This window comes from Crinia signifera, chromosome 1 (assembly GCF_055691185.1).
Source record: "Crinia signifera chromosome 1, ASM5569118v1, whole genome shotgun sequence".
Taxonomy (NCBI): domain Eukaryota; kingdom Metazoa; phylum Chordata; class Amphibia; order Anura; family Myobatrachidae; genus Crinia; species Crinia signifera.
In genome coordinates, this window is record NC_139217.1 from 266319222 (window position 1) to 266346812 (window position 27591).

The following is a 27591-nucleotide window of genomic DNA, read 5'->3' on the forward strand; positions in this document are numbered from 1 at the left end:
CATTTGGTAGCTTGGGTAGGATAGGCAACACCATATTGCATAGAAAAGCCTATAGGGCAAGCTATACAAAATTTCACTGGAGAAGGATCATATGGAATCCAGAATTATTTTCATAGCCCCAACAGCTTTACATTAGCACGTATGTACACTGGCATAGCAGCAATAAACCATACCAGAACACATAAAAAAAAAAAAAGCCAGTGTTTATAGCAATCTAATGGAGATAAATAATGCATCGGATTCAGAGTTAGAGGAAATATTAATTTAAGGGGAAGAGAGGCAATTCTGTGCGCCGTCTCCACTTCGCCAATTACAGCACCACGGCTCTTACAGTTTGACCCCATCTCAGCTGGACCTTTGCTGCTCAGGACCTATATTACATCACAGCCACTGGCCTTAACTATACCTCTCCAGGTTTCTCCTGCCCCTGCCTTAAAAGCTTGTAGGCTTCAGCCTCACATCATCTCCAATAGGATAAGCAACTCATGGATTATGATTTTCTGTGGCGACAGGCATCCTGGCAGAACGGACCTGACTTTAAAAACAGTCGGGCCCGTTTTGCCAAGAACACCATTGATGGTCTAGCTCACACCCCCTTTTCATCGTTCGGCAAGCAGGACATTATATCCCACCTGCCAAATATCAGTTGAATGGGCCAGGGTCCTAATAGTCATGACCCGGGATTGACCATCCCCTATATTTACCCACTGTGATCATAGTATGATAAAAAGTGGTTGCATTCTCAGTGAAAGATTCCTTCTAAACAGAAAACAGTTTATTGGAAAAAGGCCCTATATGAAAACACGGTACTTGTGTACTAGCACGGCGCCCACGATAATTAGTCGCCCAATTTTTTATCGCATGCCATACACCCGATGGCATGCGATTTTGACCCATATACAATATTAAATTGTTTAAGCACCCTAATGGGTGCTTACAATGCTAAAATGCACCCCCACGCCACCCCCCCAAGTATAAACGTGAACCTGAAGCCTGGGAAGCGCGGCGAGCCCACGAGGGGCGGCGGTACGCGTCCTACAACCATTTCATACCCCCACTATCCACGTCGGCGTGGAGTTGATTTTCTAAAGTGTGGCGAGCGTAGCGAGCTCGAAGCATGGCGAGCCCCGCGGATACCGGTGAAGGCACACTTTATAAAACGCCACACTCTATAAAATCAACTCCACGCCGACATGGATAGTGAAGGTATGTAAGGGTATGTAAAGGTTGTACAACGCGTACCGCCGCCTCATGCGGGCGCACTGTGCTCGCCACGCTTCGGGTTCACGTTTATACTTGGGGGTGGCGTGGGGGTGCATTTAAGCATTGTAAGCACCCATTAGGGTGCTTATACAATTTATAAATCGCATTGTATGCCATATACAATGGCATACAATTTTTAAATTGTATGCCATTGTAGAACATCGGCCGATATCGCATCACATGCGATATGGTATGCAATGGGCGCCCTGTTCTAGTACACAAGTACCGAAAACACTATTTAAGTGTGCAGAGATTCAGGATTTAAAAAGTCGTATATCCTAGCACAACTCTGAAAATCAAAGTGGTCTAATATTCTTTCCACTACAGGTACCAGTTTCATTGGGATGCTAATATATGGTTTGCCTGGCAGCCAGTGTGTACTAGCAATAGGTCTGAATAACATCCACAAACATCTCTCATCGGCCGTGAAACACAGTCGATCTTAAAATATATTGGCACATAATGCGTTCTGTAACTGCAAACTGCTGATAAACATTGGAAAAGCCAGCAGGGATTGGATTGCACAAGCCGTGACGTCGGTATAGATTTATCTGGCAGTAAGTATGAAGAACAAGCTGCCCAAACCATCAAGAGATATTTCTGCAGAGGAGTTTTAAACTGCAGATATATCTGCGTTAATCCAGTATTCGATCTAGCACCCGCTATCTTTGAAAAACCATGCAGTTCCTGTTCCCTGCCTGGGGTGTTGCGGTCTGCTGTGGTATGTCTAGCACAGGTCTGGTTTGCATATCCGTGCTGATATACCGACCACAATGTGCTAGAAGCACTACAGCAGACAGCGACACCCCAGGCAGGGAAAAGGAACTGCATGGGTTTTTAAAAATAGTGGGTGCTAGAATGAACACTATAACCCAGCCTTAGGTATACTCGCCCATCAAATCTGCTCACTGGCTATTGTCTCACATACTAGAGGACAAGGTCACCACAACATAAAAACAAAAAAACTTAAATTTATTAAACATTAGACACATACAAATGAAATGGACAACACTATGCTGAATTATCTGGCTCAAACTGTGCTTATCTGCAAACATTACGATAAATACGTTAATAAGAAGATGTCAATATATATTCACCTTCCCTCCAAGAGGGAGAAAAAAAAAACCCCACCCAATAACCTACTAAATGTTAAGCAAGGAAGTTTTAGGAGTGCTCATATCTAAATCATTATCTATAGTGCCACCTTAACCATTCTATCCGGTGTGTTCGTATGCAGTATGCTTTATTCATGAATATTGATGCAATTTTGAGGTAGGTCAGGTGGTATTTCATGCAAACATTTTGGTGTAGGTTCCTGACCTAGAACACCAGATATCACTATGCTATTTCTCATCCTCTGGGATGGAGGACTGAAACGTGTTAAACACCTCTGTAGGACTGTAATTAAGTGACTCACATGTAAGGACAAAACTTGTTTAAGAGTATGGCTGCACTGCTTGTACAAAGCTGGACACCCGTTTAAAGTGAACAAGGAATAGGACCAGCTCTGCATTACTCCCCCATGCACATATGTCTGTAGAACATAATGAACAGTCTGCCTTCAAACAAACCACAGATTCACATTTATTGGTCATGGCATTTTCATAAGATACCAGTATTAAGAATGGCATCTGCCTTGAAGACTGAAACCTTTTCACACCCTTGTATGTAGCAAACTCCTACTAGAGATTACAGCTAGTAATAAATACATATTTTTAGAAAATATGGAATGAAATAGAAAATTAGTTTGTTTATAGGAAAAAGACTTTCAAATGTTGAGACATCCTAGAAGCAAAGAAAATCCATCATTTGTTCTTTTCGGCTTCCAAAGACTGGATCATTGCTCCTTTGATTGCTAAACAGGAAAAAAAAGAAAGTTACATAGTTAAAAAACGGTTACAAAGAAAGAACGGAAAGGTGAGCAAGTGTGTTGTATGAAACCGCAATACTGCAAAAAAACTATGTAAACTAGGCCAGGTTTTCGAGACTCCCTGTATTATACACACAAAATTTTACCCAGACAAAACCATAACTGGAATTACCGTATATAATCGAGTATAAGTCGACCCGAATATAAGGCACCTAATTTTACAACAAAAAAATGGGAAAACAGACGGGGGCTTTTTCAGCTTAAAAACGGTTCTGAAAAAGTAGGCTTATACTCGAGTATATATATGGTACCTTTTCAGTTGATGCTCCCAGGCATATGCAAAAAAAGTTACTTAATACAAAAGACCACTGTTCCTTAAAAAGGTAACATGTGTGGCAAACAGGTATAGTCCATAATTGGCAGATGAAAAATATCCAATAAGCCAAAAACTCAGCCACTGTCCTTTTAGTGGAGTTCAAAGACAGTTAAAAAGTTAGGAATCCAAACCAACATGGGGTACAAATTTGAGATCAGAAGTCTTGGAATATAGCAAAAGTAAAGGTTTTCGGTAAAAGGAGGAAGGCATTAGTGTTTTGTACAAAAATATTGAAGACACCGGAGCTTCAGAAAGGTGAAATAAGGCAAACTCATTCCTTTACATACCCCGATGTAACTAATAGTTTTAGTGCAAGAGACCAAAGCTGCAAAGAATGTGTAAAGACAGTATGGTTTACATATGTAATAAAATACAGACAATGGGAGTCGTAGCAGGCTATTGCTTTTGGAATGCATTGCACAAGGGATTTCATTTTAGATTACTTACATTTGCAGCATTTGTGCTTACATAAAAAGCACAAGAGGCTGCAAGAGTAATACAGAGACCATGTAACACTTACTGGAATGAGCATGGGAATGTCAACCATGAGGGAATAGCAGAGCAATGCTATTACACCACACAATTATGGGTACAAAACATCCAATCTAATGCAGGAAATTAGCGTACTAATCCGTGACTACTAGAAAAGCAAGGTGACACCACACAACCAGGATACGTATCTGCTAGATAAGAGCTCAGTTTGGAACAGACCCATTTCATGCTAGAGCTGTAATTAGTACAAATTACCGAGATCACAAAAGCAGTTTAAGTTATATTATGTATAAATAAAGAAACAAATAAAAGCCACATTGGTAGGTTGAGGGGCAGAAAGTTGTTATCTCTCATTTCAGTATGGTGACAAAAGGAGTTCCCAAATTAAATTTAAAAGCAAAAAAAGGCAAGTGTGGTTCTTTCCTCTCTACTACATACCAGTTATAATTTGACCTGTCGAATCTCTCAAATTTGCGGTCTTTGAGTTGGCCTTCCGCCCGCTGTCTCCTTCAACCAACATTTAGCACATTTGCAGTCCTGCCATATCAATTTCAGAATATTTCCAGGATCAGACCTTTGCACCACAGATGCTACAAAGACCCTTGTCCACTCATTGGTCATTTTTGGATGGGACTACATTGACCTCCGCTAGAAAGAAATCACTAAAGCGGTGTACACACGGGGGCGATAGGGGCTGAAATCGCTGGAAATATGGTCGCTGGCAAATATATTGCCAGTGATGGGAGTGTGCCCCGGCGATAAATCGCCGGGTGCACGCTCCCATTTTCTGCCCCATTCTAATCGCTTAGCTGATTCCCTCTGCGGCACCGCCGGCTGAGGTTCCTTTTCATCAGCGACCATCTGGTCACTGATGAAAAGGGGACACTGAGCAATATATTGCTCAGTAATATATTGCTAGAAATATATTGCTAGAAATATATCGCTGAGCAATATATCTCCCCCGTGTGTACGGGGCTTAACACCTACCTCTCTTTACTCCAAATGAGACTTAGGGGTTTATTCTAGTTCATTCTTTCTGACAAAATCCTTCTTAGATGGATAAAACCATGTGCACTGCAGGGGGGCAGATGTAACATGTGCAGAGAGAATGAGATTTGGGTGAGTTTTTTTGTTTCTGTGCAGGGAAAATACTGACTGCATGATTTTACACTGCAATATAGATCTCACTTTGAAGAAAAACCCCACCCAAATCTAATTCTCTCTGCACAAGTTACATCTGCCCCACCCGCAGTGTACATGGTTTTGTCCATCTAAGAAGGAATTTGCCAGAAGGAACAAACCAGAATAAGGCCCTTAATTCTGCTGCCCACCTTACCTTGCTCCCTGAAGGGAAGCACATGTTCAGCACCCAATTCTCACACTAATGTACAAAGCAATTTCCAATAATCCCCATTTAGATCTCTGACCTAATCACCCTTCACACTCCTGCCAGCCCTCTTAAAGCCACAAATGAATGCCTCCCACTCCCAAGATTTTGTTTGTGTTGCTTCCTACCTAAGGATTTCCTCCATATAAACTATCAATACCCACTTCTTTATCAAAAGCCCTCCAGCTCTAAGCCTAATGCACTTTCCCATGATCCAGTCTACCCCAGTGTCTTCCCCACACCTTTAGAATGTAAGCTCTGCTGAGTAGCGATGGGTCGTTCGCGAACGAACCGGATCTTTTGAACCGATCCCATTCAAGAACGAGTGAACCGCCGATCCCAAAAAGGTGATCCGGTACTTGTTTCCTAGCACGGCCACCCCAATTTCCATCGGGGTGGTCGTGTCGGAAAGATCGCATGCGACCAAATCGCATGCGATGCGACAGACGCGATTTTTTAATTGAATCAAATGTGAATAGGGTCCCTGGGACCCGATTTTACATTAGATTCAATGTAAAATATTCCCTACACCCCCAATTTGACACCCTCAACGCCACCCCACGATTGACGCGAACCCGAAGCGTGGCGAGCGCAGCGAGCCTGCGAGGGGTGGCGGTGCGCGTCCTCAGACCTTTTCATTCCCCTACTATCCACGTCGGCGTGGAGTTGAGAATATAAAGTGTGGCGAGCGCAGCGTATTACTTCACAGGTATACGCGTCCCCTCGCCACACTTTATATTCTCAACTCCACGCCGACGTGGATAGTAGGGGGAATGAAAAGGTCGGAGGACGCGCACCGCCGCCGCTCGCCACGCTTCGGGTTTGCGTCAATCGTGGGGTGACGGGGCCATATACAATGTGAAATGGGTCATATTGGCCCATTTCACAGTTTCCTATGTGAGATGGACTTAATCAAGTCCATCTCATCTTGTGCCATTATAATGGCACAAGACCGACACAATGCTCCCGATTTCAATGTTAAAAATGATTTTAACATTGAAGCCTATGGCAAAATCGCGGGCATCGCGTCGGGGGCAATGTCAATGGCCGCGATTTTGCCTTTGCCGGCAAAATGGACCTGATTTAGAAGGAAATCGGGTCCATCGCGGGCATCGTGTACCTTAACTTTAAGGTACACGATGCCCGCGATTGTGGCCGTACTAAGAAATAAGTACCGGTGATCCGTTTCAGTTTCGTTTTCCATTACAATGCATTTCCTGATCTCAGTGCTGCCACCTGTGGCAGCTGAGATGTACTACCTCTGGAGACTAAGTACAGTGCTTTGACTACAAGTGATAGAAAGATTAGCTGCTGCTGCCAGGGATGGCCATCGGTGCAGACGCCATCGATGGTTACCATCGATGGCGATTCTGCACCCAGCCATCGATCAGTGTTTTTACTCGGTCATGTATATTCCCCCTTTTTTTTGTTTTTGTTTTTTAAAGTGAGTCGAGGTTCAGTCTAAAAGAGCCGTATATTTTCACTGAGAGACCCGTCAGATCCCGGCTCGTCTTAATGATCCATTTTGGCCATCTCTATGAGCAAGACCCTTTTTCCTAAGGTTTCGTTCCCTTACTTATATTATCTACTCCCTAGATGGCACTGGACCCTGCTAATTTAAGTGTTATGACCACAGATACATGTATTTATATGGCATTGTCTTATACTGCAAGTCACTGTTTTCTTGTCTATGTACTTTGTTGTCAGGAATTGTGGAACCCTTGGGGGCGCAAAAAGAATACCAATAATAAGTTTGTTCGGTACTTTGTTTCCTAGCACGGCGCCACCGATTTTAATTGTATGAAAATCAGGTCGATCGCATTGCATGCAACCAAATCGCTTGCGACGCAATCGACCCGACTTTTACATTGGCCCCAATGTTAAATGCCCCCCCCAGACCCCATTTTTCATTGTATGCCCCCCCCATTGTTAATGCCACGATCAACCCGAAGCATGGCGAACGCAGCGAGCCCGTGAGGGGTGGCGGTACGCGTCCTCCGACCTTTTCATACTCCCACTATCCACGTCGGTGTGGACTTTATTATATATAGTGTGTCGAACGTAGCGAGCCACCGAGCCCAAATCGTGGCGAGCCCCGCATTACTTCAGACGTATTACGCATCCCCTCGCGGGGCACGCTGCACCATTTTTACATTGAGTCCAATGTAAAAATCGGGTTGGTCGCATGCCATTATAATGGCATGTGATGCGACCGATTTTCAAAGTGCGTTAAAAACGTCTTTACAGCCTGAAAATCGGGTCGGTCGGGTCCCATGCTAGGAAACAAGTACCGTGTGTTCTTTAAGATCATTTGAGGGTAAAGGAAGCCTATGAAAAATCCCCGCTACATACCAACAAAGGACATTAAAGAATAAAGACACCATGACAAAGATTTGTAAAGGAGAAGTGAGGTAATTACTGAAAGTCGTCTCTACAAGGATCCAGTTATTAAACGTTTAGCAAAAAACAAAAATTAGAAGAGAAGAGATTAGCACTGGAGGTGTATTAGCCCATTAAATATTGCATTCTTTCTACAGAATCAATGTATACATCTCTAAATTAAACCCAGAGAGCCAATCTGGCCATGAATCTTCATAGGTGTACTAAATATTCTGGCACTTTACCATTGCTCTTATTTTATAGTGGGGAAAGGAATGCTTGGGTCGTAACATCTCTAAAGCATTAATAAAATGGGCAGTACCAAACTGAGCTCTCTAGATTTAGAATTTTGGTACATACAGAGGTGCTGGGAAGTGCCTGCTGACCCCCTTCATGAGCCAGGAGAGATCTGCTGCTGGATAGAGTCTGCACAACTGTGGCATTAGGGAGAAAGTGGAAACAAATTTGAAAGAGAAATTGATTAAACAAAAAGCACAAGTGTGTGATGGTGTCTTCATTAGGAAGCTCTGGCCACATGAAACAAACCTCATAACATACCATGCCTGGCAACATTTTCTGCTGTGTTCAGAGCCTGACCTCCCAGATCATTCACTACGCTGTCTACAGCCTGCTGGTGCTTTAGGAAGAATGGACGGATGAAGCGGCTGTAAATAATTTGGGACCCATTCCATGAAAAAGGAGCCATACACCAGAGCAGGAAAGCACACTGCAAAGAAGCAAGAAAGGTTAAGCAAGGGCACTATGGAAGAAGCTTATCTCATATATATTGGTATCTGCATAAAACAGAAACATGACACTGCAAGAATATATTACAGGATTATTCCCAATAAACTTTACCTACCTATTGGCTACCAGCAAACTGCTTGTTAACAATGCAAGAAATTCTGCTCACACTGACAAATAATTATCTAACTGGCCACGCAGTATACTTAATTATTGGAGCAATTCAGCATTGCTCTGGTACAAGTGCAGCTGCTTTGAAAAGCTGCAGTCTGTCCCCTTGATCAGTAACACTGCTACTGCATTTGTATATGCTCCCTGTGCTTGCGTGGGGTTACGCTTGGTACTCCCAATTCCCTCCTACAAAAATATACTGAGTATTTTGTTGGGAGCCAATTAACCTAACCCTAAAATTATTGTGTGGTAGGGAATAACGATTGTAATCTCCACTAGGGCAGAGACGGATGTGAATGTTCAAATATTCTCTGTGCTGCTGAATGTGTATGCCAGCGGTTCTCAAACCATGGGTTCTGACACCAAAGTGGGTCACAACCATCTAAGCATGGGGTCACAAGTCCATGATGCGGAACGTCAGGCTGAGGATTTTTCTAATCTCTCAGTCAGTGATCCAAGGAGTCTGAAGTAAGACAGTTTAACTAGTTTTCCAGACTCCTTGCAATATTTTATGCATTCACAATGCTGGCATGCCTGTGCCTCACGTGGCACCCATTATTTAGTAACTTGCTGGGATGCTGTAATAATTTTTATTGCCTGACTGGGCCCCAAAGCAAAATAGTTTGAGAACCCCTGGTGTATGCTATATAAGTAACTGGTAATAGACACTGAAGTGGCAGTGATACTTACCCACCCCCATACCAGCTTATGGGTATTTATGATCAGATGTTATGCATTTGTACAGCACAGAGTGAGGCGGCAACAATGGGACCTGCTCAGAGTACTCGTTGAATCCCAGACCTCTTTCCCATATCACATAGGAAGGGACAGAGCTGCAGGACTCTAGGATTTTTAGATTGCATTTCTTCTTACAGGCAAACTGACAGTTGTCAGAGTTTGCTGAATATTAGGCGTCCCCTACCATGCCCGTAATATTGTACAGGCACATTACTAAAAAAAAACACAACTAATATTTCTTTATATATAATGGGACTTTGAGTGAGTAAGCCCCACAAAGAGCCATATTTGTATATGGTAGATAATTCACAAGCAGTTTTTCTATGCACTTGGCCTGTCAGTATTCTACAATCAAAATACATTAGTATGCAATGTTGAAGTCATCTCACCTTTCCCAGATAATAAAAAGGAAACCAGAAGAGAAATAGATCAGAAAAAAACTCCACAACGCTGAACACTCCATAAACCACCCAGTATGTCAGCCATATTGTGTCATCTTTTTTATCTGGACTCTCAATGGCTTTAATTCTAGGAAAGAAGAGAGACATAGATGTCAGATGATACTGGGTACACATAAGAAAGCAGCTGACACCTTGTTGTGATAAGTTTATCAAGCTATTAACACCAATTGGCTGCTCAATACGTAGGACCAGATGCCACAAATGGGTGGATGTTGAAATTTGCCCATTTAGCTGTGAGGTTAGTCAGTGTACAGGTGGTCCACGGGTCCCCTGTACATACATGCACTACAGATATATCGGCATTGACTGTTGAGTGACCAATCTGATAGTCTGAACACTATTAGTTTACACAACTGACAACCTGTTCAAGATAAATCCTTTTCGAAAGGTTTCGAAACTTTGCATGCATGATTGGGGGGGGGGGGGGGGGGGGGGGGGGGGGGAGTTCAATATCAATTTTTACTCAGTCAAGAGGATAGAAGCCTTGCGAAGAAAGAAATACTTACGACGTGTAGGCAGGATATGCAAACCCAATTAAATTGCAGAGCAGTGAAGCCCCATAGCCAAATATAAGGTAAAAGCCCAGCGAACATACGGAGCCTAGTGGGAGAGAAAGAGGATCTGATTATAAAGGCAGGATAAATCCAGCACAGCAATATTTATGATGTAAAAAGAAAACCAACATTTTCTCATGTATTTAACGGAAATAAGTTTGTTTTACTAGTTTGCAAGTCTATTGCATGTATTACATTTTATAAATAGGAGTTACAGCTAATACATGGCTATAATCCGGTGTCTGGCTCTGTAAGCAGTACAGGTTCACTATACACGATTAGTGTCACCAGACAATCACCTCCCCCTCCCCCTGTGTGCATGCCTTGTCAGCAGCAATAATGGTCTGGATGACTACAGGTGTGACACAAGTGTACACAGGGCAGGGGCAGTATGCCAGCACACACAGCAGCGAGTGTGACCTTACCGCCTGACACTAACGCAGACATTGGGGGTGACATTCCCGGCGTAGATTTTTTTCTTCCCCAAGTACCGAATATGGGTTAAAACAGGACAGGCACCATTCCATTTCCCTCCTATTTCCATATAGATTGTAAGCTTGCAGCAGGGCTCTCCTACCTCCAAGTCTGCCTGTTGTTATCCAGTTCTGCTGCATATATAAGAAACTGTAAATAAGTCATTCTGGAGCTTGTAGTGTCCGTTAGGGGGGGGGGGGGGGGGGGTTGGTGTTACTGCTCTGACACTTGTCACCAGCGAGAGGAGAAAGGGGAAAATAAAGCCTCTCTTCATGGTCTGGGGGGTCTAATAAAAACCGGAACGGTCCGGACCACACTAGGAGGCTGTAATCTCCTCTTCCCCATGTCCCTGGTGAAAGCTATCACAGGGACCCCAGGGTCCGGTTTTTACTTAGTCCCCCAAGTATTTGTGTAATCTGCAAACACCGCCTATGGCGTCAATAGCGGCGGAGAGACTGGAAACCGTGAGGACTCCGGTCATAGGGTACTAGGGGCTGTTCTCCCCCCATACAGGGTAACGGTCCGCTCACCGGTTGCCAGGTAATCCTTCTTGATGCCGGTCTTCTCCTGAACTCTCCCCAACAACCGGGACACGACATTATCCCCGTTCAGGTAATTACGAAACCGCTCCCGGAGAGACGGCATGATGGCGACGGCTACCGAGACAAGTGCAGCAGAGAGACCCGCACTCTCTCCTGTCCTGGGATGCCTAGCCACGAGCTGCTACGTCACGGGTCCGGCCGCCAATCACCGAGGATGGGCGTGCCTTGCTTATCATACAGGTGCGGGGGCCAAAGGTGTCATTGTGACTGGCTGCATTCATTGTACAATACATCATCATTACCCCCTGCTCATCCACCGGTGTGCGCGGCACTGCTGCTGCAGCCGGAGTGTCGTGTTCTTCCGCCTAGACTAGAATCCCCCACATCCATGCCCAACTTTCTCACCCCGCGCTGTTGCTATAGTGATAGCGTCTGTGGGCGCCTGGAAGTTTATGGGGGTAGTTAGGGAGGCCCTTGCCCTGTGACTCAGCCTGCGCTGTGCTCTGGCAATCCTGGTGTACACCAACAGCTGGGCCGTGCAGGTGCGCGGGGGCCCGGAGGAGACGAATAGGATTGCCAGGAAGTTTGGCTTTACCAGCATGGGACAGGTGATCTCCCGGCACTGAAGCTGAGGCACTCCGCCCGGCCGTGAACACACAGTTGCCCATACACAGATACACTTGAAGAAGTCGCATCCAATCCCCCTCAGCTGCTAGTAGATGTCTGTACTCCTTTGTACATGGCGGACGGGACAAATGCGGGACCTAACACATTTGTCGACCTAAAACCATGTCGACCTTGTTGCCTGTCGACCCAACAGTGTGTCGACCTAATGACTGTCGACCTTAGTCGGGTCGACTATACGATCTACACCCCGGCGGACATGCTGGACACTGCGTTCAGCAGCTCCTCTCAGTTTTCAGAGGTTTAAAAATTTGTACAAAAATTGTGACCATGACATTGTCCCAATGTTTTCTTTTTATTTAATTCTGTGCAACAAGGACGTTATTCAGGTCCGTTTGGTAGTCCATATGCGTTCGCATGTGCAGACGCTGGATGCAAACAAACTGTTTGCTGGTGCATGCACCCAACCTTGTGGGTGGGGGGGGCGTGTGGCTGCGGCCAGGGGTACCCATTGGAATCCCCAGCGTTTAATGGGCGTTTCCATGAAACCAATGGGCATTCCAATGGTAATCGCCCGGTGACGTGGGCACCCAGGGCGGGCAGCTGACATAACCGGTCATCAGCTGCCCTCCTACTTCCTTCAGAATGGGCACGCACATCTAAGGTTACTCTGAGCAACCTTAGATATGTGTGCTAGTTCCACATCATTCTGTAGTTGGTGACCAACGAATGATGTGGGTGTTTCCCCAAAGGCTGTTTATGTAAAACATCCATTCGCAGCCAGTGCGTGCAAACAGATGCTGCAAATCGGTGGCGGCCAGGCCACCATTCGCAAGGTGGGGTTTGGTGGACTTGCAAGGCTACGAATTTGCAGCCTTGTGAATCTACCAGAATAACCCCCTAAGTGTGTGTGGTCCTCACTTCTTTATGTTTACTAGCCAAGGCTTCTTCATTGCTTTGTGTAAAATTGTTATTTCAAGGGTCAAAAATGACTGTGTATATATAATAGGCCCTACACACATAGCAATGTGTGTAGGGCTTCGTAGCTATGCTAGGTCGGGCACTGCTGTCTCTCAGCACACAGCGATGATAGTCCACAGACAGGCCTTTATTCAGATCTGATTGCAGTACAAATTTGTTTGGAAAATGGGCAAAACCATGTGCACTGCAGGTGGGGCAGATGTAACATGTATAGACAGAGATAGATTTGTGTGAGTTATTTTGTTTCTGTGCAGGGTAAATACTGGCTGCATTATTTTAACACTGCAATTTAGATTTCATTTTCAACACACCCCACCCAAATTTAACTCTCTATGCACATGTTACATCTGCCCCACCTACAGTGCACATGGTTTTGCCCATTTTCCAAACAAATTTGTACTGCAATCAGATCTGAACGAGGGCCAATGTGTGAGCTGTCAGTGCTGTGTGCTGAGTGATATTGATGGACACTGACCATGAAACTGACAGTGAAAGTGACAAACGGGGATGCCCATTGCTGTCACTATAGCCCCTACACACACACTCTCTGATGTAGGGACAATAGTGAGTGCTGCTGCTAGGAATTTTGCACTGTGGGGGCATGGCAGTTGGTGGCACTGTGGGGGCATAGCAGTTGGTGGCACTGTGGGGGCATAGCAGATTGTTGCACTGTTGGAGCATAGCAGTTTGTGGCACTGTGGAGACATAGCAGTTTGTGGCACTGTGGGGGCATACCAGATTTTTGGCACTGTGGGTGCATACCCGGCACCATGGGGGGCATATGTGTATCTGGCACTATTGGGGGCATATGTATATATGGCACTGCACTATTGGAGGCATATTTGTATCACACCCACTCAAGGGGTCAAAATAGACCACGCCCCTTTTTGGCACACGCATGATGCCGGCTCTTTAGATTGACTACCGATATTTTTTGTCTCTTTACCTCTGACTGGTTGGCCACCCCTGATTTAGATGATCAGGATCTCAACAGGCTGGAGGTGTGCTTACCCTCTCCCACTACCAGGGTGTGAAAACATTTTATTTTTATTTAAATATGATTTTCTTTTAGTTTCAAAGTATCATGTAAACAAATCAACCAAGTAAAAATATAAAGTTGCTTTAAAATACTGTAAGTTTAATATATTTAATTTAAATGACTTAACAGTGTCTCAATAAATCATGGCATTGGCACAGCAGAAGGAAAGTAACCGCAATGATGTTAAAAGTAACAATATTAAGGGCTGTAAGTGCAGAGTGGGGGTTAGTAGGACAGGGCTGTGAGTGCAGGGGGGTATTAGGACAGAGCTGTGAGCGCAGAGATGGGGTATTAGGACAGCTGTGAATGTAGAGAGGGGGATATTAGGAAAGGGCTGTGATTGCAGAGGATTGGATATTAGGACAGGACAGTGAGTGTAGGGATGGAGGTATTAGGATAGGGCTGTGAATGCAAAGAGGGGGTTATTATGACAGGTCTGTGAGTGCAGAAAGGGGGTTATTAGGGAAGAGCTGTGAGTGAAGAGAGAGGGGTATTAGGACAGGGCTGTGAGAGCAGCTGCGCTCGCCACGCAGTGGGCCTGGTGACTCGCTATGCTTGGCACACTAATGTATTCTCCCTCTATGGCTGTCGTGGACACCCACAGAGGGAGAAAGTGTCGGGATTTCGGCGGTCGCGATTCCGGCGTCGGCATTTTGAACGCCGGGATTCCGACCGCTGGGATTGTAACTGCATCCCATTAGGACGTAGCTATGAATGCAGATAGGCGCTATTAGTACAGGACTGTAAGTGCAGAGAGGCAGATTTTAGGAAGGCCCTTTTTTGAACCCACTTGAGTGTTTTCTGGTGGGGTGAAGTTTTTGTCCCTAATGTTACTGCTATGTATTCATTTTCATTATCATTATTATATAAATGCATGGATGCAATTTTTTTTTTTTTTATTATTTTATTTACAAAAAACAATTCATATCACATGATATGCAATATCATACATGAAAACCGTGCAAACAAGAGACAAATTCCTGCACAGCATACATACAATAAATGTGTCAATAGCATAGAAAGAAAGGTAGCAATAGTTATCTTCCGAATTACAACAATCACAGTGATAATCAACACTCATATAGTATCTAACATAGTGGAATGTGATCTAAAACAGAGGGGACCCATCAGTAAGCATCTCTGTATTATACCATGTGTAGATTGTAAGCTTGCGAGCAGGGCCCTCCTACCTTTTGACTGTCTGTAAATACCCTGTTTGTTGTATTACTGTCTCCTTTGTAAAGCACAACGGAATATGCTGCGCTATATAAGAAACTGTTAATAAATAAATAAGTCTAATAGTATGCACATATTCTTTTGTTGATGACGGTAGTATTATTAAGTAGGGTAACTATATAGCAAAAAACTTTTTGGATCTGGCCTACACATCCAGTAAACCTTCCACCAAGGCCATTCCATATAAAAAGGTCAATCGAGGTACAGTAGTATGAGTGATAAGGGTTTGATACCTGTGGATCCACTGGTTTTCTTTGAGGTCGCTGCTACACGAGTTCGTAACTTTAGTTATTGTATGGTTTTGAGGAGTATAGTGGTACCAACGCCCCAGACATCATTATGGTAATACATTTACCCAAATCAATATTAGTATATGTCTGTTCAGCCTTCCAAAAAAGTTGTGTTATTGGACAATGCCATAACGTTGAAACAAGTTGTTTAGTTATTTGCACCAATGTATAATTGTATGTAGGCTAGTTCCCTCAAAAGCACCTTTCCATTTGGCCATACCTGTGGTAGTGAGTTTCAATTTGCGTCTCCTGTGGTCATATATTAAAGATGTGGAATATGGGTATCTCCGTTGTGTATGTACTATACTATCTAACAAAAGCATTGTCTATAGCTGTCCACTGGCGCAAAATATTTTGGACGAGATTTAGGGGGGTATTCAATGTCAGGGGAACGGCTGTCCAGCTAGCGCTGCACTATATAAGACGCTGTAAGGGAATCTGCCGCGCTATATAAGACGCTGTAACGGAATCTGCCGCGCTATATAAGACGCTGTAACGGAATCTGCTGCGCTATATATAAGACGCTGTAACGGGATCTGCTGCGCTATATAAGACGCTGTAACGGTATCTGCCGCGTTATATAAGACGCTGTAACGGAATCTGCTGCGCTATATAAGACGCTGTAAAGTAATCTGCTGCGCTATATAAGATGCTGTAATGCAATCTGCTGCGCTATATAAGACGCTGTAACGCAATCTGCTGCGCTACATAAGACGCTGTAACGCAATCTGCTGCGCTATATAAGACGCTGTAACGGAATCTGCTGCGCTATATAATACACTGTAATGGGATCTGCTGCGCTATATAAGACACTGTAACGGAATCTGCCACGCTATATAAGACGCTGTAACTGAATCTGCTGCACTATATAAGACGCTGTAACGGAATCTGCTGCGCTATATAATACACTGTAATGGGATCTGCTGCGCTATATAAGACACTGTAATGGAATCTGCTGCGCTATATAAGACACTGTAACGGGATCTGCTGCACTATATAAGACGCTGTAACGGAATCTGCTGCGCTATATAATACACTGTAATGGGATCTGCTGCGCTATATAATACACTGTAACGGAATCTACCCCCTCCCCCTGGCCCCACAAATCCCCCAAACCTCGTTTATTACTATGTTTACGAACATTAATTAGCTGTAAAAGTAAAAAAATAAAAACAAATCCACCTTGGACCAATAGATACTGTAGATAACAGGGCAGCAGCAGAAATCCTTCTCCTTAAGGCTGGTGACTCTGGAGTGCTGCTGCGCTGCCCGGAAGCCGGACCAAGCAGCAGCCGGGCAGGAGGCAGGCGCCGGGCAGGAGGCAGGCGTCGGCACACGCTGCCGCCGTTACGTTAGTGTAGAAACTTCCATGGATCATTTGCGGAGGGGAGGAGTGAGCTCCGGTGGCTCCGCCCTCCCTACGCCTCTGCTGGGCATAGACACTATACAGCCGCCATACCCAGCAACCAAATGAGGTGGGAAGGGCGGTCACTGCGAGTGTCATACCTACTGTTGGTGGCTTCATGCGCCGCTATATACCGGGAGAGACCGTGCGCCAACACTAACACAGCGGGTCCAGCATGTCCCCGCCCACTTCCTGATCGGCAGCGCTGTGAAACCAATGGCAGCGCTGCCTTGCGGTAAGACCGTAAGAGACGTCCCGCATTGACTGCAGGGCTGAAGGGGGGGGGGGGGAGTGTCCACTCCACACGCTGCCGTGCTAGAAGCTGACACTGTCAGCGGGAGGAGACTTCTAGCGCGGCAGCAGCTATTAACTTGTGCAGGGCGGGCAAAAACGGGCAGAGCGGAAATCTGCTGTTTTAAAAGGGGCAGGGCACAGCGCCCCGTAAAATAAGCCTAGCGGGAACACTAGTATAATTTAGAGATGTGCGGGCTCGGATTTCAGAGATCCGAGCCCCCACGGACGTCATCATTCCGAGCCCGATTCCGAGCAGCGCTCGGAGATTCCCGCCTGACTCGGTCCGTCCGCGTGATTAGAACGTCATCTCCCGGCGTCGGATTTCGCGAGGCTTTATAAGCGGCTGCCGCGCCCGCCATCTTCACTCCAGTCAAGTAGTGGGTTGGGAGAGGGTGTGTTGGTGCTGCTGCTGCTGGAGCTTAAACTTGAGGTTGACCTTGAGCTTTTGCAATCGCTGGTGCTGTCTCTCAGTGCTGCTGTGTAGTAGTCTAACTGTGTACTTGTAGTACTACTGTCTCCTCTGTGCGGTCTACCTCTGGTGTGCTGCTGTGCTGTAATTAATTATTTTATTTGCTGGGGCTGTCTCCCTCAGTGCTGCTGTGTACTCTGTTCTCCTCTGCTTAGGAGAACAGTCTAACTGTGTACTTGTAGTACTACTGTCTCCTCTGTGCGGTCTACCTCTGGTGTGCTGTGCTGTAATACTAATTAATTATTTTATTTGCTGGGGCTGTCTCCCTCAGTGCTGCTGTGTACTCTGTTCTCCTCTGCTTAGGAGAACAGTCTAACTGTTTACCTGCCTGTAGTACTACTGTCTCCTCTGTGCTGGGGCATACCTCTGGTGCTGTGCTGTGCCATTTATTATATATATTAATAATTAATTAATTATATTAAATAAATATATATATATATATATATATATAAATAGAAGGAGCTGGTGCGGCACTCAGTAAGGCAATAATGAAAAAAACTCAAGGAGCCATGAAATAGGACAACGTTTCAGTTGTATTAAACAACTTTTGTCAAGTCTTACATACATGAAATAGTGCAACAACATACCTTTATAGTGACATGCATATACCGTGTGAACAGTGATGGACGGCGCCGGGCAGGACACTGCGTCTATCCGGAAGCCGCCACTAGTGATGACGTCGTGGCGCATCAGCGTCACGCACGTCCATGCTGTGTACCCCCATCACCATGGCAACTATGGGAGAAAGCAGAGCGCAGCGTGAGGACCAATATACTGTAAACAGTAAACAATATACTGTAAACAAAGCCTGACGGAGGCTAACTCATGTAGGGCAATACTGACAGAACATGATATGCAAATGAATAAACATACGATACATGAGCAAATGCTAACAGAAAACAATAAACATAACAGGATTACATGACTGCAATGACAGGTCAGCTGGCGGGGATGAGGTGTCAACGAAAGCACGCATAGGAAATCATTTCATTTAAGCCTTTGGGGGCAACAACATCGAGGTCATGAATCCATCTGGCCTCACATTGAATCAATTTTAAAGAGCGGTTACCGCCTCTGATGGACCATGGAATAGTATCAATGATGCGATAGCGCAATGATGACAAGGGATGCTTAGCATTGATAAAGTGGCGAGCCACTGGTTGCTCGCTAGAGCCAGAGGATAACGCTTTGCGGATGGCAGAGCGGTGGGCTGCCATCCGCTCTTTAAATTTACACTCGGTTTTCCCGATGTAGGACAAACCACACGGGCATAAAATTTGGTACACTACGAAAGAAGTGTCACAATTGACCTGGTGTTTAATAGGGATGCTTTTCCCGGTGTGGGGATGGGGAAAAGATTTGCCAGCCAGCATGAACTGGCAGGTAACGCAGCCACAGCGGGTGCAACCCAGGGAAGTTGAATTTAAAAAGGAAGAGGGATCAGTGCCTCGTTTAGATTTAATTTTAGATAAATCAGTTTTCACCAGCCAATCCTTAAGATTCCTGCCCCGGGAATAACATGGCATGAGGGATGTGGTAGAAAATGGCAATTGCGGGTCTGTAGTAATAACTGGCCAATGTTTTTTGGCAATGGTGTTGATAACAGGTGACGCTGAATTAAATTTATTAACCCATGGGAGTTTAGCTATTTTGTTGGGCCCTGGGCTATTTTTCTGAAGCAGAGTGGACTGTTCGAATTTGAGAGCTTTGTCTTTAGCTCTGATTAATTCAGAGTGGATGTAGCCTCGGGTTTTAAATTTGTCAATAAGATCATTGATCTGGGTAATGGCAGTAACACGGTTGCTATTAATGCGCAGAATCCGAATCATCTGCGAATACGGCAGCCCGCGTTTGAGGCCCGATGGATGGCAGCTGGAAGAAAGTAAAGGCAGATTTCTATCTGTAGGTTTTCTAAAAAGTGTGGTGTGCAAACCGTTATTGTTAAGGTCAACTGTGACGTCCAAAAAATTCATAGTAGTTTGACTCGAGGAAAGGGTGAATTTAATGGGACAGGAAGAGGCGTTATGTTGGGCTATCACAGAGGCAAAAGCTTCATGGCTGGAGGACCAAATGATAAACACGTCGTCTATATAGCGACCTAGAAAAAAGATGTTAGACATGACACTGGCATGATTATAGAAAACATCCTCCTCAATGGCATACATGACAATGTTGGCATAGCTCGGAGCTGCGCTAGAACCCATCGCGCAGCCCCGAGCTTGCCTGTAAAACTGACCATCATACAGGAAAAAATTATTGGTGAGCACCAATTCAAGTAAATCAATAATCACATTAATTTGGTCAGAATCAAAGGTACTTTTGCATGTCAAAAAACGTTTTGTCGCCTGGAGGCCGAAAGCATGGGGGATGGAAGTATATAAACTTACAACATCAAGTCCAATCAACAAGCTATTGTCAGGGATATGTTGTAGTTCTTTAAGCCGGGATAAAAAAGAGCCAGTGTCCAGAAGAAAGCTTTTCTCTTTTTGGACCAATGGTTGCAGGAGTGAGTCCAGAAAGATGGCTGTGGGCTGGAAAAGGGAGTCACGGGCGGCGATGATGGGGCGCCCGGGGGGATTAACCAAACTTTTGTGAATTTTGGGGAGTGTATAAAACAAAGGAACCAAAGGAAAAGCTGGGATTAGAATGTCGCTGGTAGCTTGAGACATGAGATTAACTTGCACAGCATGTTTCAGAGCAGTAGCCAAAGTTCGCTTAAATAGCGGTGTAGGATCTTTAGAAAGAGGGGAGTAAACATCACGATCTGCCAGTTGGGATTCGGCTTCCTTGCGGTAATCAGTGATATCCTGCAGCACGATACCTCCCCCCTTGTCAGCACAGCGAATGATCAAGTTGTCATTTTCAGACAAAGATTTCAGGGCATAACGTTCAGCCGGAGTGAGGTTGGGGTGCATAGGCAAGGGGTTCCGTACCTGCATCGATACCTCTTGCTCCACCATACGTACAAACGTTTTAATGCTGGGATTATATGAAATCGGATCGAAGGTAGAGGGTGCCTTGAATTGCTGAAGCTGTGTGGGGAGGTGTATGGGAGGGGGGGCATTGGATTGGTCCTGCAGAGAAAAGAATTCCTTTAGTTTAAGACTCCGATGCAAATTGGTACGTTCCAGATTCCACTGAAATTGGTCGAAGTGTACAGTGGGCACGAAAGAAAGTCCCTTATTTAATAAACTGGTTTCACTTGTAGATAGGGTATGAGAAGATAAATTGAAAATCAACGACTTGTCCCCGGTGGGGGTTTGGAGGTGCGTGGGTTTCCTCCGGTTCTGGCGGCCACGGCGGGTGTACTTCCTCGTCCGCGATTGCGGCGTGAGGTCCCTAAAGGGAGCTGTGTAGATTGCTCATGATCAGTGTTGGAGCTTGCAGAATCTTGTGAGGATCCGGTGTCGTGTATACCCCATTGTGAAGGCACCAGAACTCTATTGCCGACTTCATTGGGAGTGCCGGACCAGCACACTGTTATATTGGACCAGACACCATTTGGTGAGGAATCCTGTCCATGGCACCCATATCCTGTTTCCAGTCTCCAGCCTTACTGTTGTAACAGTGAGCCCACCCGCTGTTACCTGCACTGTCACTTTATACTGCACCAGCACTTTGGATCACCACAGCACCTTTTGCACTTTGCACTTTAACGATCTGCAACTATGGCCGCAGAACCTGAGGACCTGTTTTCTATGTCCAGCTTCCCAGCAAGTGAAATGTTCTCCTATTCTGAAACAGAAGCAGGTGCTATTGTATGCAATGCTGGCATCAATGACGAGAATGAGGCCTGTGCTCCAGAAGCATTATTTCATGATCTCATCCGTCTTAAGAAAAAAGAAACTGACTATCACTTACACCGTTTGTCACTGAGTGACTATTACAAAGCGAAAAAAATCCCCCGTGGGTTTCGCATCCGCAATTGCCCGACCATCGGCAGGTATGACCCCCAGTTTTGCCGCCGCTGGGTGGCCATACTTAACAAATGTTCATTTGATTTAATTTTATTGGTTATTGATCATTCAGCTAAAGAGCTTGCATCGATACAGGAGAAAATTACCATTTTTGAAGCTGCTCATATGCCATCCTTGGTTGCAGATAAAGAACAAAATTGGATTGAGAAACTGCAGACTCAGATCACCCAGTATAAAAGACAACTCATTGCCTTCAAGCGAGAAAAACTGCAAAAAGTCGAGACCGATTACGAACGGCACACAGTGTATCGGTGGGTCACCAATCAACGAGATCCCCAAGACCGCCGACCCCTCTTTCGCCGCAACCGTAAACAACAGGATCGCTTCGACACCGGATCCTCACAAGATTCTGCAAGCTCCAACACTGATCATGAGCAATCTACACAGCTCCCTTTAGGGACCTCACGCCGCAATCGCGGACGAGGAAGTACACCCGCCGTGGCCGCCAGAACCGGAGGAAACCCACGCACCTCCAAACCCCCACCGGGGACAAGTCGTTGATTTTCAATTTATCTTCTCATACCCTATCTACAAGTGAAACCAGTTTATTAAATAAGGGACTTTCTTTCGTGCCCACTGTACACTTCGACCAATTTCAGTGGAATCTGGAACGTACCAATTTGCATCGGAGTCTTAAACTAAAGGAATTCTTTTCTCTGCAGGACCAATCCAATGCCCCCCCTCCCATACACCTCCCCACACAGCTTCAGCAATTCAAGGCACCCTCTACCTTCGATCCGATTTCATATAATCCCAGCATTAAAACGTTTGTACGTATGGTGGAGCAAGAGGTATCGATGCAGGTACGGAACCCCTTGCCTATGCACCCCAACCTCACTCTGGCTGAACGTTATGCCCTGAAATTTTTGTCTGAAAATGACAACTTGATCATTCGCTGTGCTGACAAGGGGGGAGGTATCGTGCTGCAGGATATCACTGATTACCGCAAGGAAGCCGAATCCCAACTGGCAGATCGTGATGTTTACTCCCCTCTTTCTAAAGATCCTACACCGCTATTTAAGCGAACTTTGGCTACTGCTCTGAAACATGCTGTGCAAGTTAATCTCATGTCTCAAGCTACCAGCGACATTCTAATCCCAGTTTTTCCTTTGGTTCCTTTGTTTTATACACTCCCCAAAATTCACAAAAGTTTGGTTAATCCCCCCGGGCGCCCCATCATCGCCGCCCGTGACTCCCTTTTCCAGCCCACAGCCATCTTTCTGGACTCACTCCTGCAACCATTGGTCCAAAAAGAGAAAAGCTTTCTTCTGGACACTGGCTCTTTTTTATCCCGGCTTAAAGAACTACAACATATCCCTGACAATAGCTTGTTGATTGGACTTGATGTTGTAAGTTTATATACTTCCATCCCCCATGCTTTCGGCCTCCAGGCGACAAAACGTTTTTTGACATGCAAAAGTACCTTTGATTCTGACCAAATTAATGTGATTATTGATTTACTTGAATTGGTGCTCACCAATAATTTTTTCCTGTATGATGGTCAGTTTTACAGGCAAGCTCGGGGCTGCGCGATGGGTTCTAGCGCAGCTCCGAGCTATGCCAACATTGTCATGTATGCCATTGAGGAGGATGTTTTCTATAATCATGCCAGTGTCATGTCTAACATCTTTTTTCTAGGTCGCTATATAGACGACGTGTTTATCATTTGGTCCTCCAGCCATGAAGCTTTTGCCTCTGTGATAGCCCAACATAACGCCTCTTCCTGTCCCATTAAATTCACCCTTTCCTCGAGTCAAACTACTATGAATTTTTTGGACGTCACAGTTGACCTTAACAATAACGGTTTGCATACCACACTTTTTAGAAAACCTACAGATAGAAATCTGCCTTTACTTTCTTCCAGCTGCCATCCATCGGGCCTCAAACGCGGGCTGCCGTATTCGCAGATGATTCGGATTCTGCGCATTAATAGCAACCGTGTTACTGCCATTACCCAGATCAATGATCTTATTGACAAATTTAAAACCCGAGGCTACATCCACTCTGAATTAATCAGAGCTAAAGACAAAGCTCTCAAATTCGAACAGTCCACTCTGCTTCAGAAAAATAGCCCAGGGCCCAACAAAATAGCTAAACTCCCATGGGTTAATAAATTTAATTCAGCGTCACCTGTTATCAACACCATTGCCAAAAAACATTGGCCAGTTATTACTACAGACCCGCAATTGCCATTTTCTACCACATCCCTCATGCCATGTTATTCCCGGGGCAGGAATCTTAAGAAATGGCTGGTGAAAACTGATTTATCTAAAATTAAATCTAAACGAGGCACTGATCCCTCTTCCTTTTTAAATTCAACTTCCCTGGGTTGCACCCGCTGTGGCTGCGTTACCTGCCAGTTCATGCTGGCTGGCAAATCTTTTCCCCATCCCCACACCGGGAAAAGCATCCCTATTAAACACCAGGTCAATTGTGACACTTCTTTCGTAGTGTACCAAATTTTATGCCCGTGTGGTTTGTCCTACATCGGGAAAACCGAGTGTAAATTTAAAGAGCGGATGGCAGCCCACCGCTCTGCCATCCGCAAAGCGTTATCCTCTGGCTCTAGCGAGCAACCAGTGGCTCGCCACTTTATCAATGCTAAGCATCCCTTGTCATCATTGCGCTATCGCATCATTGATACTATTCCATGGTCCATCAGAGGCGGTAACCGCTCTTTAAAATTGATTCAATGTGAGGCCAGATGGATTCATGACCTCGATGTTGTTGCCCCCAAAGGCTTAAATGAAATGATTTCCTATGCGTGCTTTCGTTGACACCTCATCCCCGCCAGCTGACCTGTCATTGCAGTCATGTAATCCTGTTATGTTTATTGTTTTCTGTTAGCATTTGCTCATGTATCGTATGTTTATTCATTTGCATATCATGTTCTGTCAGTATTGCCCTACATGAGTTAGCCTCCGTCAGGCTTTGTTTACAGTATATTGTTTACTGTTTACTGTTTACAGTATATTGGTCCTCACGCTGCGCTCTGCTTTCTCCCATAGTTGCCATGGTGATGGGGGTACACAGCATGGACGTGCGTGACGCTGATGCGCCACGACGTCATCACTAGTGGCGGCTTCCGGATAGACGCAGTGTCCTGCCCGGCGCCGTCCATCACTGTTCACACGGTATATGCATGTCACTATAAAGGTATGTTGTTGCACTATTTCATGTATGTAAGACTTGACAAAAGTTGTTTAATACAACTGAAACGTTGTCCTATTTCATGGCTCCGTGAGTTTTTTTCATTATTGCCTTACTGAGTGCCGCACCAGCTCCTTCTATTTGTATACCCCATTGTGAAGGCACCAGAACTCTATTGCCGACTTCATTGGGAGTGCCGGACCAGCACACTGTTATATATATATATATATATATATATATATATATAGTCCACTGGTGCTGCCTGCACTGAATCTGCCAGTCTGGTGGTCTGTGGTCTGGGGCTCACTGCCTAATAAATAATTAAATACTGCCGTATATCTAGTTACCTGTGTGGTCTGGGGCTCACTGCCTAATACTGCCGTATCTACCGTCTGGTCTAGGGCTCACTGCCTAATAAAATAAAAATACTGCCGTATATCATTATCTACCTGTGTGGTCTGGGGCTCACTGCCTAATAAATAATTAAATACTGCCGTATATCTCTACCTTTGTGGTCTGGGGCTCACTGCCTAATAAATAATTAAATACTGCCGTATATCTCTACCTTTGTGGTCTGGGTCTCACTGCCTAATAAATAATGAAATACTGCCTTATATCTCTACCTTTGTGGTCTGGGGCTCACTGCCTATACTGCCTTATGTACCGTCTGGTCTAAGGCTCACTGCCTAATAAATAAATACTGCCGTATATCTACCTGTGTGGTCTGGGGCTCACTGCCTAATAAATAATTAAATACTGCCGTATATCTCTACCTTTGTGGTCTGGGGCTCACTGCCTAATAAATAATTAAATACTGCCGTATATCTCTACCTTTGTGGTCTGGGGCTCACTGCCTAATAAATAATTAAATACTGCCGTATATCTCTACCTTTGTGGTCTGGGGCTCACTGCCTATACTGCCGTATGTACCGTCTGGTCTGGGGCTCACTGCCTAATAAATAAATACTGCCATATATTTACCTGTGTGGTCTGGGGCTCACTGCCTAATAAATAATTAAATACTGCCGTATATCTCTACCTGTGTGGTCTGGGGCTCACTGCCTAATAAATAATTAAATACTGCCGTATATCTCTACCTTTGTGGTCTGGGGCTCACTGCCTAATAAATAATTAAATACTGCCGTATATCTCTACCTTTGTGGTCTGGGGCTCACTGCCAATACTGCCGTATGTACCGTCTGGTCTGGGGCTCACTGCCTAATAAATAAATACTGCCGTATATCTACCTGTGTGGTCTGGGGCTCACTGCCTAATAAATAATTAAATACTGCCGTATATCTCTACCTTTGTGGTCTGGGGCTCACTGCCTAATAAATAATTAAATACTGCAGTATATCTCTACCTTTGTGGTCTGGAGCTCACTGCCTAATAAATAATTAAATACTGCCGTATATCTCTACCTTTGTGGTCTGGGGCTCACTGCCTATACTGCCGTATGTACCCTCTGGTCTGGGGCTCACTGCCTAATAAATAGTGCTGTATATCTACCTGTGTGGTCTGGGGCTCACTGCCTAATAATACTGCCGTATATCTACCTTTGTGGTCTGGGGCTCACTGCCTAATACTGCCGTACCTGTCTGGTAAGTGGCTCACTGCCTAATACTGCCGTATCTACCCTCTGGTCTGGGACTCACTGCCTAATAAATACTGCCGTATATCATCTACCTGTGTGGTCTGGGGCTCACTGCCTAATAAATACTGCCGTATATCTACCTGTGGTCTGGGGCTCACTGCCTAATAAATACTGCTGTATATCTACCTTTGTGGTTTGGGGCTCTCTGCCTAATACTGCCGTACCTGTCTGGTCTGGGGCTCACTGCCTAATAAATACTGCCGTATATCAATATCTACCTGTGTGGTCTGGGGCTCACTGCCTAATAAATACTGCCGTATATCTACCTTTGTGGTCTGGGGCTCACTGCCTAATAAATACTGCCGTATATCTACCTGTGTGGTCTGGGGCTCACTGCCTAATAAATAATTAAATACTGCCGTATATCTCTACCTTTGTGGTCTGGGGCTCACTGCCTATACTGCCGTATGTACCCTCTGGTCTGGGGCTCACTGCCTAATAAATACTGCCGTATATCTACCTGTGTGGTCTGGGGCTCACTGCCTAATAATACTGCCGTATATCTACCTTTGTGGTCTGTGGCTCACTGCCTAATACTGCCGTACCTGTCTGGTCTGTGGCTCACTGCCTTATACTGCCGTATCTACCCTCTGGTCTGGGGCTCACTGCCTAATAAATACTGCCTTATATCATTATCTACCAGTGTGGTCTGGGGCTCACTGCCTAATAAATACTGCCGTATATCTACCTGTGGTCTGGGGCTCACTGCCTAAAAAAATACTGCCGTATATCTACCTTTGTGGTTTGGGGCTCTCTGCCTAATACTGCCGTACCTGTCTGGTCTGTGGCTCACTGCCTAATACTGCCGTATCTACCGTCTGGTCTGAGGTTCACTGCCTAATAAATACTGCCGTATATCTACCTGTGTGGTCTGGGGCTCACTGCCTAATAAATACTGCAGTATATCTACCTGTGTGGTCTGGGGCTCACTGCCTAATACTGCCGTATCTACCGTCTGGTCTGGGGCTCACTGCCTAATAAATACTGCCGTATATCTACCTGTTTAGCATAACTATTAGCA

General features: G+C 45.1%; 2 protein-coding genes across 4 annotated transcripts in view; one reads left to right on the forward strand and one right to left on the reverse strand.

Moving 5' to 3' along the window:
* Positions 1-2214: 2214 nt before the first annotated feature.
* Positions 2215-11709, reverse strand: REEP6 (receptor accessory protein 6). Of its 3 annotated transcripts, XM_083183022.1 has the most exons (6): positions 11440-11708; positions 10388-10481; positions 9810-9948; positions 8326-8494; positions 8128-8201; positions 2215-3118 (listed from the first exon to the last, which is right to left on the reverse strand). In XM_083183022.1, exons 1-6 carry the CDS (start codon positions 11552-11554, stop codon positions 3101-3103), a joined length of 609 nt encoding a protein of 202 aa, XP_083039148.1. In that variant the 5' UTR covers positions 11555-11708; the 3' UTR covers positions 2215-3100. The 3 variants fall into 3 exon arrangements, with proteins under 3 accessions (XP_083039148.1, XP_083039164.1, XP_083039157.1); XM_083183038.1 differs by lacking the exon at positions 8128-8201 and having other exon boundaries at positions 8314-8494; positions 11440-11709; XM_083183031.1 differs by lacking the exon at positions 8128-8201 and having other exon boundaries at positions 11440-11698.
* Positions 11666-27591, forward strand: part of PCSK4 (proprotein convertase subtilisin/kexin type 4) — a 90894-nt gene continuing 74968 nt past the window's right edge. Inside the window, 2 exon segments of the mRNA XM_083179451.1 lie at positions 11666-11691; positions 11942-12059. Coding sequence (XP_083035577.1) covers positions 11666-11691; positions 11942-12059 — 144 coding nt within the window.

Coding starts and splice junctions, on each gene's coding strand:
- REEP6 (XM_083183022.1), bottom strand. CDS start 11,554: ATGCCGTCTCTCCGGGAGCGGTTTCGTAATTACCTGAACGGGGATAAT. Junction 9,949..10,387: donor GCATATCCTGCCTACACGTC/GTAAGTATTTCT, acceptor CTTCTTTCCTAG/AATTAAAGCCATTGAGAGTC. Junction 8,202..8,325: donor AGAAAATGTTGCCAGGCATG/GTATGTTATGAG, acceptor CTAATGCCACAG/TTGTGCAGACTCTATCCAGC.